At 55.9% G+C, this 15196-nt stretch overlaps 1 protein-coding gene across 1 annotated transcript; it reads left to right on the top strand.

Annotated features, from left to right (window-relative positions):
• Positions 1–1859: 1859 nt before the first annotated feature.
• On the top strand, positions 1860–12237 carry FRS3 (fibroblast growth factor receptor substrate 3). The gene is made up of 7 exons (XM_050327061.1): positions 1860–2023; positions 3984–4113; positions 4307–4395; positions 5388–5574; positions 7543–7704; positions 8189–8346; positions 9297–12237. Exons 3-7 carry the CDS (start codon positions 4330–4332, stop codon positions 10149–10151), a joined length of 1428 nt encoding a protein of 475 aa, XP_050183018.1. The 5' UTR covers positions 1860–2023; positions 3984–4113; positions 4307–4329; the 3' UTR covers positions 10152–12237.
• The last annotated feature ends 2959 nt before the right edge of the window (positions 12238–15196 follow it).

Here is a 15196-nt window from a genome sequence, read left to right as displayed (position 1 = left end):
ACCTCTCATTTTCCGAGCGCCCGCGCCCTTCCCTCCCTCTGCGGCTCGGTTCACCCCAGGTTGCCGTTTGATGACTTTTATGATCCCGCGCGGTGATTTATTTTCCTACCGAGATCAGAAAGAGCTGAAGCTTCATGAAAGAGGGGGAAGTGTCATTACACCCCAATTTAGAGGTGGAGAAACTTTGGCTGGGCTCTCACAAAGGAGTTAGCCAGAGGCAAGTCAGGATGTCCTAGTTTCCACAAGCCCTGAACACCTGACGAGGCTCCTACGAGCCATTCCGACCGGCTCTGGCTCAGCGATTCCACCCGGGGAAGGAGCCAGGGCAAAATTTATCAGAGCCTGACGCGAGGCAGAGCGTCTTTGTTGTGCTTCTGTGGATTTCTCACACGCTGTAGGATTTTTCCTGCCTGCTGATGTGACTTTGGGGATGAGCACAGACACCCCTTGGGGTGACCATCTGTGGGGGTCAGCCTGGATCTCTGCCACCCACGTGGTCTCAGGAGCTGTGGCTTGTTTTGGAGCTCTGTTGGGAGCCCTGAGAGGTGCAGGTGGCTCGTGTAGATTCTGGGATTCAGGTCAGGACTGCAGTCTAAATCCACAGGGATGGTAATTTGTCAGAGGCCGTGGCCAGGCAGGGCGAGGCTGTGCAGGGCGGTGTTGGTGCACAGGTTATTGGTGCTTTATAGAGGCTGTGGTTGCCCCATCCCTGGAAATGTTCAGGGCCTGGTTGGACAGGGCTTGAAGCAACCTGGGCTAGTGGAAGGTGTTCAGTGTGGAACAGGATCTTTAAGGTCTCTCCAAGCCCAAGCCATTTGAGGATTCTCTGCCCAATCACCTGGGAAGGGGCAGAAGAGGGAAAAGAGAGGGCAGGTGACCATCTCCACTGCCCTTCTCCCCCACACAGGGGCCCTGTCAGGGCTGTCCAGCCAGTGCTGTCACTCCCCAGGGTCCCTTTAAGGTCTCAGATCTGCACTGGGACGTTCATTCTCTGTTTGGCTTTGATGGGTTGGTTTCTGCAGCTTTATCTCGGCCCATTTGCTGCAGTGGACTTTGTACCCCTGGGTGGTGGTGGGGCCTCCCCCTGCCCTGCACTCCCCCACCCCTCCATCCCTCCACACGGCAGGAGGCTCGATGGGCAAAGTCCTGGCTGGGAGACACAGGGGCACAGTCCTGGCTGGGAGGCACAGAGGGGTCACTCGGGGCTTTCCCAGGTGGGATCAGCCACTGCCCCACGGGAACACACCCTGGGTGCCAGCTGAGCCCACACCTGCTCCAGGTGTGTGTGAGGGGCACGACACCAGCACGAGGGGTCCCTGCTGCCAGAGCACCGCGGGGTGACCAGAGTGTGACCGGCAGCATCCCCAGGGACCCCCTGTGATCCCGGCGGGAAAGCTGCGCCTCATCCCAGGCCACACGCCCTCCGTGGGTGTTATTATTTATTAGATCACATCAGGAGCCCCGGGCTGAGTCGGGATCCTGCAGAGCCCAGCCACGAGCAATCGGGTGCCCATGATGGTGGTCTGGGGGTGCAGCCACCTGTGGGACCCCAGCACTGAGCTGCCATTGCCTGCACTGGTTTAGTGCTCTGGTACTGGTGGGGCTGGGAACCAGGAGGCTGTGACTGCTTAAGTGCCCCCCAGAACCCCCTCCTGTCCCTGATACCCCTGATGCCCCTTCACTGACCCCCCTAGAGCATCCCCCTGACCCAGACCCCAAAATCCCCCGCACTGACCCCCCAAATCTCTTCCCTCTGCTCCCCTGGCCCTGCCCCCTCTGGCCCCGCCCCTCCCGCCCCGCTGGCGCCCCCTGGCGGCCCCGCGGCGCTGCGCTGTGGCTGCTCCGCCGGGCCCGGCCCGGCCCCGATCGCTCCGGGCCCCGAGCGGGGACCCGGGACCCGCCGGGCCGGGCAGGGCAGGGCCGGGCCGGCCCGAGGGCCCCGACACGCTCCGGGCCCCGGCAGGGCCGGTCCGGGGGCCCCGGGCCGCAGCTCCCCGGATGGCGGAGCCGGGCAGCGCCTCAGGTACCGACCGGGCATCGCCCGCTGTCCCCGTCCCCTCGTGCCCCCCCGGGGTCCCCTCGTGTCCCCTCCGCACCCTCTGCCTCGGCACTCGCCCCTTCCTCAGGCCCCCCGTTCCCACGGGCTGTGCAGGCCCGTCCTGCTCCCTCCATCCCCTTCCTCACCCCTCCATCCCCTTCCTCACCCCTCCATCCCCTTCCACCTCCCTCCATCCCCTTCCACCTCCCTCCATCCCCTTCCTCACCCCTCCATCCCCTTCCAACTCCCTCCATCCCCTTCCACCTCCCTCCATCCCCTTCCTCACCCCTCCATCCCCTTCCACCTCCCTCCATCCCCTTCCTCAACCCCCCATCCCCTTCCACCTCCCTCCATCCCCTTCCACCTCCCTCCATCCCCTTCCACCTCCCTCCATCCCCTTCCTCACCCCCCCATCCCTCTCCTCCTCCCTCCAGCCCCTTCTCCTTGCCCCTGCTCCCTGCTCCCTTCCATGCTGGGGGCCCTGGGTCTGTCCCTGCCTGTCCCAGGGGGTTGGTGTGGGAACAGCTTTTCCACACGAGGCATCCCTGTGCCCCTGGGCAGAGGGAGATTGGGGTGCCCTGGTCCTTTGGGGTCACGGGGACCCTCTTCCCCAGTCCTGGGTTTAAGAGAAGGAGGGTGAAGGCACGAGGGGCTTCTCTGCAGGCTGGGGGGGTCTGGGAGGAGAGGAACAAGCTGGCTGTGGATTCGGGAGAGGTGAGCTGTGCTCTGGAGAGGAGGCCAAGCAGGGCCATGGAGGTCTGAGGAGGATTTCGGTTTGGATCCTGGAGGGTGGGAGGCTGGAGGGCTGGATGGGGCTGGTGGTCTCAGGAGGGACACACTCCTAAGCATGTTGGGCTCTTGGAGTGTTTGCTTTGACTGGCTGAGGCTCTGGACTGGCAAACAGGTGTTGGAAAGGTGTGTTGGAAGTGCTGAGACTTGGGAGCCTCAGTCTCTGTGTGAAAGGGATGCTCCCAAAATATTCACCAGCGGGAAGTGCCGAGGGAGTGTTCAGGGAGCTCACAATGGGGTTTTTTTCCTCATTTGTTCAGTTCTCAGCATAAAAACTGTTCAGGATAAGCCACAGCACTTCAGCCTGACCCCTCACAGCTGCAGGTGGAGGAAACACCAGATGGAGAGAGGATAAAGAAGAAAGAGGGGACAGAGGGAGCATGTTTCCTACCAGAATCCCTTCGTTCCTAGGGCATTGCTGCTCTGGGAGTGGGAGGGCAGAGCCAGAGAGGGCACAGCCCCCAGTGACCAGATCAGACCAAGTGGAGCGGGGTTTGTTGCTAAATTATTGATCAAAGCCTGTGAGGCCAGTGGGGAGCAAATCCATACTGAGCCTGGAAAAGCAGCCATGGTGGCTGGAGCAGGACGTGGGGTTGGCCAGGGAAGGTGTGGTGGTGCTGGGGGGTGACAGGGGTGTGCAGGAGGGCAGGTGCCAGGAGTATTTCTCTCTGCTAATGCACACAGCTCCTGCCTGTTTGATTCCTGCACTGTCTGTGTCAGATATCAGACTTTTAGTGTTTTCTGGCATTTGTTACTTTTCATACTCCAAAGTAGAACAGCTGCTGGTTCTCTGACCCTGAAGGACCTTCCCTCCAGTGAAGGCACCTTCACATTCCTCAGCAGCAGCTGCCTGTGATTCCCTGTGTCCTCACCACCCTCAGTTTTACTGCTGTGTTTTATTTACCCCACTCCTGCAGGATCCCAAAGCCAAGAAGTAAAATGTCTCTTATTTATTTGGGTTTTTAGCTGTAGATTATGTATTTTTGTGCAGAATTTTCTCTATTGAGATAAATGCAGGTAGTTAATTAAAAAAAAACACCAACATTTCCCTTCCTTGTGATATTTGAAGGGGACTTTAATCACACCCCCACCCCCATCCCCTGCTTTTTAGTCTTCCCCGATTTTATAATTTATTTAATTGTGTTCTCCTTGTCAGGTGGAAGATGGGACCACTTCCCCTGTGTTTTAGGGGAAACCTGGTGACCATGAAGTCCCGAGGGAGATAGAGGGACAGCAGTGGGAATTCCTTCTCACTCCTCTGAAAAAAATCCAACAATTGCCTGATGGTAAGAAAGCTGTTGGTTTCAATTAGTATTATATTTACAATGCTCATTAATCAAGGAACAGATTGAAGAGTTTGAGCCCCAAACCCAGTGGGATGGAGGAGGACACAGCTGTAAATGCTGCGTGTTTAGAGCGGGTGGGAGGGTTGGACTGAAAGCCTGACTGGGCTGACTGTGGTCTGTGCCCTCTCCCCAGGGATTTCCCCTTTGGCTGGCGTCATGGGGAGCTGCTGCAGTTGTCTGTGCACAGACAGCATCCCAGACAACCATCCCACCAAATTTAAGGTAAGTGTTGCACCTTCAACCCCGTCAGAGAGTCTGTGACAGCTCCAGCTGCTGGCAAAGCCCAGCGTGGGCTGGACTCGGGCACGAGAGGAGAGAAAACCTCTGCTCCTGCACACAAGTGCCACTTGGGAGGATCTGAAAATGTGTTAGTTTTGGTTTGGGTTTGTTTTCCTTTCCTTAAGGAACCTCTGCTGCAAACGTGTTTGTATTTGCTGTGGAAATTGCCTGTGCTTGGAAAATGCAAGGAAATGGGGAACTGGAGAGGAACCTTTTATTGCTGAGGGCTGTGTTCCAGAGCCTGGGCTCAGACACATCAGCTGAGCTGCCAAGCTCGCAGTCTCCAGGGCTGACAGCTCGGCGCCTCCTGCCAGCCATGAATCCCTGCTCTCAGCTGGGAAAAAACATCAGTAAATGGGGGGAATCCATGGAATTACAGTGCTTTGTGGGTGGGCTGCTTTGGACACCAGTTGGGTATCTGGTGAGGGGCACCTGCAGTGCTGTGTCCAGCTCTGGGCCCCACAGGATGACACAGAGGGGCTGGAGCGTGTCCAGGGAAGGGAATGGAGCTGGGGAAGGGGCTGGAGCACCAGGAGAGCTGGGGGGGCTCAGCCTGGAGAAAAAGGGGCTCAGGGGGGACCTTCTGGCTCTGCAATCCCTGACAGGAGGGGGGGAACCGGGGGGGGTCGGGCTCTGCTCCCAGGGAACAGGGACAGGAGGAGAGGGAACGGCCTCAGGCTGTGCCAGGGGAGGCTCAGGCTGGACATCAGGAGGAATTTCTCCATGGAAAGGGTGGTCAGGCACTGGCAGGGGCTGCCCAGGGAGGTTTGGAGTCCCCACCACTGCAGTGTCCAAGGAAGGCCTGGCCGTGGCACTCAGTGCTCTGGGCTGGGTGACAAGGTGGGGAGGGGCACAGGGTGGACTGGATGATCCTGGAGGGCTTTTCCAGCCTCAGTGACTCTGGGATTCAGGGTTTGCTGCCGTGGGCTCCGCAGGTGACGAACGTGGACGACGAGGGGCACGAGCTGGGCTCCGGGGTGATGGAGCTGACGCAGCGGGAGCTCATCCTGCACACGCACAAACGCGACGCCGTCAGGTGGCCCTTCCTGTGCCTGCGCCGCTACGGCTACGACTCCAACCTCTTCTCCTTCGAGAGCGGCCGGCGCTGCCACACGGGGCAGGGTGAGTGTGCCAGTGCCTCCTGCGGGCACCAGCGCCGAGCCTCCTGTCCCCAGAGTGACTGGGGCTTGTGCCTTCCCAAACTCCTGCCCCTAGTCAGGCAACAGGTTCTCCTGCAGCCCCTTCCCCCAGGATACCACAGGGTTTGTGTGCTTAAAACACCCGTGAGACATCATTGTGGCTCAGGACCTGGGTGTAAACCCGGTGGTCTCGTTTTGCTGGTGCATTGGTGCTCAGGAGGTGGGTGATGAGGCATTTCTGGGGTGTATTTAATGCCAGGGAGGTTGTTACACTGCCAGCGCTGTGCTTCAGTGCCAAAGGATGCCCAGCTGGTCGCAGGACTTCCCTGAGGATCTAGAAAGCACTTTTTGCAAGGCTGAAGCTGTTGAGCATCTTTTAACTCAGGGTAAAGCAAAAGGGCATCTCCTGCACCTTTCTTGCAGGTCCCTCTTAGGGTTGTTCGTTCCACAGAGCATGTTGGTGGCAAACAGTGGTTTGGGCACATTTTGTTTTCCTCGGTGCTTTCCCCCTGCCGTGGTCAGTGCTGGTTCTGCCCAAAGCTTTGCATTTGGGGTCTGGCAGCACTTTGTAACAGCGAGGGAAGGAGTTCTACGTCTCCCTGATGTTATGCACGGGGATGCTGTGCATGGAGGAGGGAAGTGAGTCACCCAGGAGCACATGCCAAGTCATCAGCAGCACTGGGAATAGTCTCCAGTTTTACAATGGTGCCTGTTAGTTCCTTTACCAGTCTGTCTCTCTTGCTTTTTAAAGAGCTGAACATTTTCTTGGCATCTGCATCCCCGGGGAAAAAAAAAAAAGTTGTTTCCTCGTTCTAACAATGTGTTTGTAAACTCCTTCATATCCAGAAGGACTCACACGAGTGTTCAGGGTCTGTGCAAATCTGCAGTGGCATATGCTCCTCTTTAATATTTATTTAAGTGGGGGTTCCCTCTCCTGGAGCCATGTGCTTATCAGTGGTGGGAGTCTGGGTTCTGTTTTGCCTGTTGCAGGGTGAGGATCAGTGATTACAGTTTAATCCAGTGATTCAAATTCTGCCCCATGTGTGGCTTGCTCTGCTCAGGTCCAGGCAGAGGTGAAGAAGCAAACTCTTCACATACTACAAAATTTGTAGCCGACTCTCAGCAGCCTCAAAGCAGAAATGGGAGGGATGATGTGTTTTGATGAGTTTTCTCCCTTCCTTGTAGGATTTTACTCTGCTTATTGATTTTATCTGGAGGACTCTTTCCTGATGCTGCTTCCTACCTGACACAAGGCAGTTCCAGCTGTTTTTTTTGGCCAGAACCTTGCAAACCTGGTTCTTTGGGAGCAGCCCTTGTTGCCATGCCATTCCTGTTGCTATGGCTTTGGTGTGTGTGTGTGTGCCAGCCTGGGATTGGTTACTGGTCTGGGCTGCTCCTTTGGGGACACACTCTTTGGTTGCAGGGATTTTTAAAAGGGTGATGTCCTTGTCCCTCCCTCACGAGCACACACTACAGGGCCCAGTCCAGCTCTGAGGAGGCACTGCCCAGCCTTTCCCTGGCAGTGAGGGCTGCAGAGAGTGCCAGGGGAGTTCACACAGATCAGAGGTGAAAGGAGAGCAGTTCACCTGTCCCTCCACACCTGTGGGCTTGGCTCTTGTCAGATAACACCACGCTGAGGTGTTCAAGGCCAGGCTGGACAGAGCTCTGAGCAACCTGGGCTAGTGGAAGGTGTCCCTGCCCATGGAGGGGGTAGAACTGGATGAGCTTCAAGGCCCCTCCCAACCCAAACCATTCTGAGATTCCATGGTTTCTGGTGATTATTTCATGAATAATCCACAGGCTGTTGGTTGTTTTCCTGCGGCTGTGGGTTGACTGTGTTAAACACAGCAATCAGAATTCCCTCTTCATTTAGAGCCAGGAATTCCCTGTACTCTTGCAAAAGCAGGATCACTTCCTTGCTCCTCTGACCCTCCTTTCTGTCACTGCGCAGGGATTTTTGCCTTCAAGTGCTCCCGAGCAGAGGAGATCTTCAATCTGCTGCAGGACCTGATGCAGTGTAACAGCATCAACGTGGTGGAGGAGCCTGTTGTCATCACCAGGAACAGTCACCCCACGCAGCGGGAGCTGTCCCGGACCCCCCAGGCCCCCAACAGTAAGAGCCCTCGGTGTCTGGGGAGGAGCGGGGGACACACAGAGATGGGGTGATGCCTGCAGAGCTCCCATCAAACTGCCCTGTGCAGCCCAGGGATCTCTGCCACGTGCTGTCCCATGTCTTCATGGCCACGGGTACCCCATGCAACACGTTTGTTTTAAGGCCCCACTTGTTTCCTGTGTGGAATTTTGTTTCCAAGGTTGGATTTCACTTGGCCACTGCCAGGTGGCCTTTCCTAAGCAGCACCTACAAGGGTCAGGTGGTTTCTCCATGAAACCACCTCTGGAATAACTCAGATTGACTCAGTTCCTGTCTCCAGGAGTGACTCAGGTTTAAACAAAGCCCTGCCCCCTGGGTTTGTGCTGGGTTCTTCACTGGTGGGATCTCCCCCAGGCAGGCTGGTTCTGCCTTCCAGGGTGCAGCAAAGTGAAATAACTCTTATTTTGTACCAATCTAATGCTCCTCTGCCTTGATCCTCCCCCAGGTCTGGGGTACACCGTCCCAGGATTTCCCAATGGATTTCACAGCTTCCCTGCAGAAAGCCTGTCCTGCTCCTCGGCCCGGCACCCCTCAGTGAGCAGCCTGAGACACTCCTCCGTGGGGGAAGACTCCACTCATCCCCTCCTTGGGCCTGAGGAGCAGGTAAACCTGCCTGTCCTAAACTCTGTGGGTGCAAGCAGCTGGTTTTGCTCTGCAGGTCTGGGTTTCTCCCACTCAAAGCTCGGGGGACCCTCACACCTTGTCATTCTGTTTTTCTCTTTACTTCGTTTTGCTCTTGGAGGCTCCTGCTCTCTGACACTTCACTAGAACATCAGCCTGGCAAAGCCAATTGAGTTGTCCTAAATCCACTGGTATTTGGGTGGCAGTTACCTGTGAGCTGTCACACAGCCCCTAAACTGCTGTGCAAATGCACCTCAAATTCAGACCCTTTTTTATTTTCATTTTTGATGTTCAGCTCTTCGTTTTCAGTTGTAGAATTTAGGATTTTCCCCTGCAAAATCCAGCTTGTCTAAACCATCCCCCAGGAGGCCTGGGTAGGTGTGAGGGCTGCAGGATCCCAGTGGGAGCCACTTGAGGAAATATTTTGCAAGTGGCTTTGCTTTTTGCTCTGTGCCACATGCATTGAGCGTGACACAGACAGAATTCCAGAATCACTGGGGTTGGAAAAGACCTCCAAGACCAGCCCTGTGCCTGGTCCCCACCTTGTTCCCCAGCCCAGAGCACTGAGTGCCACATTCAGTCCTTCCTTGGACACCTCCAGGGATGGGGACTCCACCCTGGGCAGCCCCTTCTAATGCCTGACAGCCCTTTCCAGGAAGAAAGTCCTCCTGATGTCCAACCATGTGGACACATACAATGTGTGTCTGCAGCTGGACTCTTTTTTGTCTCTCCTTCAGCCCACAAATCCTAAAATGGCTTTTGCGTTTTGCTTCCCAAAACCTCCTCGACTTACGAAATTCTTCCATCTCCTCCTGCTTCATCAGCCACTGATGAATTTTCCCTTCCTGGTGGTTTTTCAGCTGCTCACGGCTGCTTTGCTCTTGCCTCTGCTCTCTTCTCCTTTCACTGTCCCTCTGCTTCTCTCCTTGCAGTCCCACACCTACGTCAACACGGCCAGTGGGGAGCAGGAGCCGAGGGGCCGGCACTGTATGCACTCCTTGCCTGAAGCCCACCCTCCTTTCCCCCCTAGGAACCACAGCTGCTCCCTCGAAGACCGCAACCCCCAGGTCTTCCTGCAGCCGGGGGAGGTTAAATTCGTGCTGGGCCCCTCCTGCGGCTCCCGCCGGGCGTGCCGGCACCCCCGGGAGTGCGGGGCGCCCCTCTGCCCCCCCAACAACAACAACAACGAGTGTCAGGGGGGGTGCCCCTCGCCCCAGTGCGTCTACGAGAACCTCAACGGGCCGGTGCCGGGCGGCAGCTCCGCGCTGTGCCGGGCCGGGCTGTGCCGGCAGGACGGCGGCTGCTCCTCCCAGCGCCGCTCGGCGCTGCTGCACTACGAGAACCTGCCGGCTCTGCCGCCCGTGTGGGAGCTCCAGCCCGCCCGGCGGGACGAGGAGGCCGCCGAGCCGTCCCCCGGCGGCTTCTCCGAGGCCGGCGAGGAGGCCCCGCTGCAGAACCGCAGGGACTCGCGGCGCAGCGCCCTCCTGCCCCGGCCCCGGCCCCGCCGCCTGCCCGCCGTGTTCAGCTTCGAGCTGCCGCGGCCCCGCGCCGAGCCCCCGCGGCAGCTCAACTACATCCAGGTGGAGCTGGAGGCCGAGCCGGGCGAGGGGCAGCGGGAGCATCCCCGCGTCCCGCCGCCCGCCCCGCCCGGCGCCCGCCGCACCGACTCCTACGCCGTCATCGACCTCAAGAAGACCGCGGCCATGTCCAGCCTGCAGCGGGCACTGCCCAGGGATGACGGGACCTCGCGGAAAACGCGGCACAACAGCACTGACCTGCCTCTCTGAGGGCCCCCCCGAGTGCCAGCCCCGCGCCGCGGATTCGGCCCTGCCCCTCGGTGCCCTGCCCGCCGTGACTTCCATTCGCCACTGCCTTCTGCTTCCCTGCCTGCCCCTTCCCCGCGGGCACGGCAGGGCTCCCGCAGCTGCTGTTGAGGCTCGTCTGTCTGTCTGTCTTGTCTGTCTTCCCCTCTCTGTCTCTGTGTCGTTCATTTTTGAAGCCTTGTGGGATGTTTGACGACTCGGAAGGTTAAATTTCGGGCAGGAGGTGCCAGGAGTAACACCGGCACTGTGTGGGCACAGACTCGTGTGGGTTAGGGCAGTGCCAGGGCAGGGCAGTGGCATGGGGGAGGCCTTTTCCCAAAAATGAGCTGCTTTAGGAGCTCTGCTGCAAATCCAGCCTGTTCCCCATGGATTTGACACCTCCAGGAGAGCTCTGCAGCCAGGCCCCTCCGAATTCGGGATTTGCCTTGTGTTTTCCCTGGTCCCTGGTGATGAGGGAGCTCATGCCGTGGCCTTTCCTCCCTCACTGTTACCTGTTTTCTTGAAGCTTTTTATATTTCTGTCCTTTTCTCAGATTCAATTTAAATTGGGCAGCTGAAATTAAACGAGGAGGACAGAGAGCCATGGGCAGACACTGTGATCACAGAAACCTGATTTCCTAAATCCTAAAATTCCTTTTCCTGCTTTGAAAGAGGAGGGAAAGGCCACAACCATGAGAGAGACTTAAGGTTTGGTGTAGAAAACTTCACTTGTGCCATATCCTGGTGTGCTTTTGAAGGGTTCTTTTCAGCAGCTGCTCAGAAGTGTTGTCGATTTATTTATTTGTTTACCTATTTATTTATGAAATGCTCCTTTGCCTCCCAGTTAATTGCCAAACTGGTGCCAATATGAAGCGTGTGCTCGCTGTGGCTCGCTCCGGTCTGGGGGACAGGTCTCAGAAGAGGTTGGTGGCTTTGCTGAGCCACCAACTGGGGAAAAAAAAGTTGGGGAAAGTTGCAGCTGGGGATCAAAAATGCATTAACTGGGCCTGACTGTCACAGGGTGGGTGGGAAATGGTATGGGAGCTGTGGGAGTGGGAGTGGAGCCGCCGGGCAGCTGAGCTTGGAGTGGTATCAAAGTCGGTGCCTCCACCCACGTGCCTGGCTGGGCCTTGAGGAATCTCTGTTCAGTGTTGTGAGTGAATGTGCAGTTTGTTTCCTGCAACTACGGGCTTGGAAGGGCTAAATTTCGGCTCTCGGGTAAATTTTGTGGCCTTTGATGTGGATCTTTGTCTTGGTACCGGGGCTGGGCTGAGCTGCCTCTGCGTGGGGTCTCTGCTCCTGTCCTGCTCCAGGATGTCCCACGAGCCCTCTCCGCGTGTCCTGCTGCAGCTCAGTCCCTCCCTGGGTTACTCTGTGCCTGTTTCAGTGGAGAGAAGTGCTCTGGGGTGCTCTGGGGTCCCTCCTCCCTGCTGTCTGTATCCATCCTCCTCCTGGCTCGGGAGCTGGGTCCAGTCTCAGCGAGGGTCCCGCTCCCTGCAGAGACGTTGCCAAACCTCGTGTCCCCCTCGTCCTCGATGTTTTCTGGTGTTGACGTCCACGAAAAAGGAAAGACCCCGTCCCAACCTGCTTCTGAGGGCCAGGAACTTGATTTCCAGATTTTGGAAGTTCAGCCTTTTGGGGTTTTGGTGCTGTAATGTCCTGTTGAGCCGTGACCCTGTTGGGAGCAAGGACGTGTGATCCAAGTCTGAGTGATGCCATGTTTGTGTCGCAGAACGTGGAGTTCTTGGCTTGCTGTTGCACTATAAATTTCAAGTGTGCCACATGCTTAAATTCACTGGTTTTCTTTTTATTTTTGGAAGTCCTTGTGCTTGTCTTCCATTCTTTTGTCCACCCCAACCCTTGTGTCACTTAAAACTGAAAGGAAACCCAAGTAATATATTTTTATATGTATAACAAATGACTTTATTTGAAGGAAAAAACAAACCCCCAAGTAATGTATCCCCCTAAATCCAGCTTTCATTTAGGGAAGTGAGAGAAAAATTGTTTATATCTATATATATATATATATAAAAGTTAACTGCGTTAAGCTTTAAATAAAGTATTTAAATAAAGAGTTTCTGAGCTGTCAGTGTCACCCTCTGGGACAGCACCAGCAGCTCCCTCTGGAGCCTCTGTATGAACCTGCCTTTCCACTACCTGAGCTGAGAAATGCAAAATACTTATTCCCTTTTTCCCCAGAAAGGGAAGTGAGGATGAAATGAAATGAGGATTTCCGTGGAGGAGGAGGTGAGGGCCCTTTCCCACCACCACGAGGGGTTTTGCAGGTGGGTTGAATTCCAGGGAAGGTGCTGGTGGGTGGCTGTTTGTGCCTTGGGTGGCAGCAGCTGAGGGCTGGGGCTGCTTTTGGGTGCTGCCTGCGACCACCAGCCTGGCCACGTGTGCCCAGGGGTGGGATGAGGCTGGTGTGAGGGTCTGCACATCTGTGAGCAACCAGGATCAGGGAATTCTCCCTGGTGTTCCTCAGAAACATCGAGCTCCCGGCTGCAATCCCATGTCAGTGGTTCCCCATGAGCTTTGTGCTGGGAAATCTGGCTTGGATTGTTTGAACTGCTGATTTTCATGTCCTCTAGACTTAGGTTGTCCCACTTGGGCCTCCCTCTCCAACACATCCTTTCTCCCAGTTACACCAGAGATGCTGCACCTCTTAAGGAAGGGAGAAGAGTTTCCTTGGCCTTAAAGATGAGAAAGCATGGAGCTGATGTTGGCTGCATCCACTGCTGCCAGTGTGGAGCATCCTGTGTCCCCTTGTGTCCTCCCCCTCCCCGCTGGGGCTCAGCTCTGCTGGCTCAGCAGGCCCCGCTCCAGAGGTATCCCACACTCCCCGGGAAGCTTTAGGAATGAAAAGCCAGCCATAGCTCATTGTTTGCAGTGGGTTGTTCCACGTTTAAGCCATGGAAGTGTCGTGCAGGCAGCCAGGAAGGCAGTTGGCATTTACGGCTTTCGGGGTGCACTTGTTCACTGTCCCAGTGATTCTCACCCTTTTTTTTTTTTTTTGCTTTTCTGGAAAACTTCCCAAGAGCTGTGTCCGCATTAGGTGGCCAGGACTCTTTGAGAACTGCTTCATATTCGGTTTTTCCGGTGGTGTGAAAGGGCAGGGAGGGACGGGAGCCGTGTCTGGGCGCTGGGGACGCGGTTCCCGGAGCACAGGTGGCACTTTTGGGATTCTCCCGGCGCGGTGCCGCAGCTTCCTCTAGTGGCCGCGGGGGAGACGGTTCCAGAGGAGAATCCAGGTTTGGGACGGAAGGTGAGGGGGGAACCCGACTCCTCTCACCCCTTCGGGGGCTCCTTCCTGCACTCTGGGACTGAAGCTGAGGGATGGCTTGGTGAGCAGCCGTGGGCTGTGCAGGGAGAATTTGACTGCCTTAACCTTCTTGAGTGTTTCTTGATGAAGTTTGAGTTAATCAATCAGATTTCTTCCCCTTGATATTTCTTCCCTGGTGAATGCATAAATAGGTCTTTTCCCCTTCCCAAGAACCTGTTGTAGGAATGGAGCTTCACCCAGTGCTCCGTTGTCTCATCGTGGGAGGGTTTGGTTTTACCTTTTAACCCATTTTAAGTGCCTGCTTTTCCCCCAGGGAAGGAGGTTGGAGTAGCTGTGAGTGTTCCTGCCTTACAGGGAGAGGCTGGCAAAGGAGAGGCTGGTTGTGAGGGTTAAAGGATCGATATCTCTGCAAAGAGACCCAAATGTGTTCATTATTTCTGAGGTACTGCTGGTTTTGTTAGCTAAGCCCTGCTGCTCTCTGGGAGGCAAACCAAGCCAGGGGTGGTACTGCAGCTCCCTGTTCTCTCAGCCATTTTCTCCTGGAATCTTTCTGCTGTCCCTCCGTGTGATGCTGCTCAGCCCTCTTGGGTGGTGTCTCGCCTGTGAAAAATCATTAATGAAAGGTTGTTAATGAACCCATTGCCCAAATCCAGCTTCTGGGAGGGCTGCCCTCAGTCTTTCTGGGAAGTTTGTCTTTCCCCCAACCTTGGCTTGTCGAGAAATTCCACACACAGGCAGCAGAACAGGTTTAGGTTCCTGTTACTGAAGGTGAATTCATTAGTGAGAATTCTGAGAGCTTTGAAGTTGGCAATTACAGGCCAGGAGTGGAAAAGGCTAATTGTAAAGAAGGGATCTAACTTGTTTTTCTTCCTAAGTGAATGTGATTTTCCAGTTGAAAGGCCCAGATGCCTCAGTGTCACCTCAAACTCCTCCCAGCTTCCCTTGGAGACCCTTTAGGTTCTCATCATCATGAGGTGGCTGATCCTCACCTGGTTTGGGAAGTCAAATGTCCAACCTAGAGCCCAACCATTTAATTCAGGTGCTGTTCTCGTGGTTGTGTAGGAAAAGAGGAACCTTTATTTTAATGTGGATGGAAAGTGTTCACCTGTGTTCTGTAATCTCTGTTTTGGAAATAAAGCACCAAAACAAGCTCCTGCAGCACTGGGTAAAGGATCCATGAGCTTGTGTGGGTTCATAAACACAGCTGCTTCAGGGACACACGTGCCATCGTGGGCAAAGCTTCCCCCACGGCTTTCTTCACGGAATCATGGAATCACAGAATGGTTTGGGCTGGAAAGGGCCTTAAAGTTCATCCCAGTCCACCCCCTGCCATGGGCAGGGACACCTTCCACTAGCCCAGGTTGCTCCAAGCCCCATCCAACCTGGCCTTGGACACTTCCAGGGATGGGGCAGCCACAGCTTCTCTGGGCAGCCTGTGCCAGGGCCTGCCCCACCCTCACAGGGGGAAAATTTCTTTCGAAAAATCTGATCTAACCCTACTGTCTTTCATTTTGAACCCATTCCCTCTTGTCCTGTCCCTACAGTTCTGATAAAGAGTCCCTCTCCAGCTTCCTTGCAGGCCCCTTGACATCCTGCATGGGTGGTGGTGGAGTCGGCCGTGGGATGCGAAGGGAGATGGGATTCCCTGGGCTGGAGCTGGGGGTGTGTGGGCTGGGTCAGGGCACTGACACAGGAGAGAAACTGAAAGCAAAGGAGGGGAAATGCCCAGAGCCTGGTCCTGAGGGAAG

The sequence above is a fragment of the Myiozetetes cayanensis genome, unplaced genomic scaffold, assembly GCF_022539395.1.
Source record: "Myiozetetes cayanensis isolate MyiCay16 unplaced genomic scaffold, myiCay2020 scf32, whole genome shotgun sequence".
Classification (NCBI taxonomy): Eukaryota; Metazoa; Chordata; class Aves; order Passeriformes; family Tyrannidae; genus Myiozetetes; species Myiozetetes cayanensis.
Note: the sequence above shows the minus strand (reverse complement) of the source record. Positions and strands in the feature narration are given on the sequence as shown.

Coding starts and splice junctions, on each gene's coding strand:
- FRS3 (XM_050327061.1), top strand. CDS start 4,330: ATGGGGAGCTGCTGCAGTTGTCTGTGCACAGACAGCATCCCAGACAAC. Junction 4,396..5,387: donor ACCATCCCACCAAATTTAAG/GTAAGTGTTGCA, acceptor TGGGCTCCGCAG/GTGACGAACGTGGACGACGA. Junction 8,347..9,296: donor TCCTTGGGCCTGAGGAGCAG/GTAAACCTGCCT, acceptor CTCTCCTTGCAG/TCCCACACCTACGTCAACAC.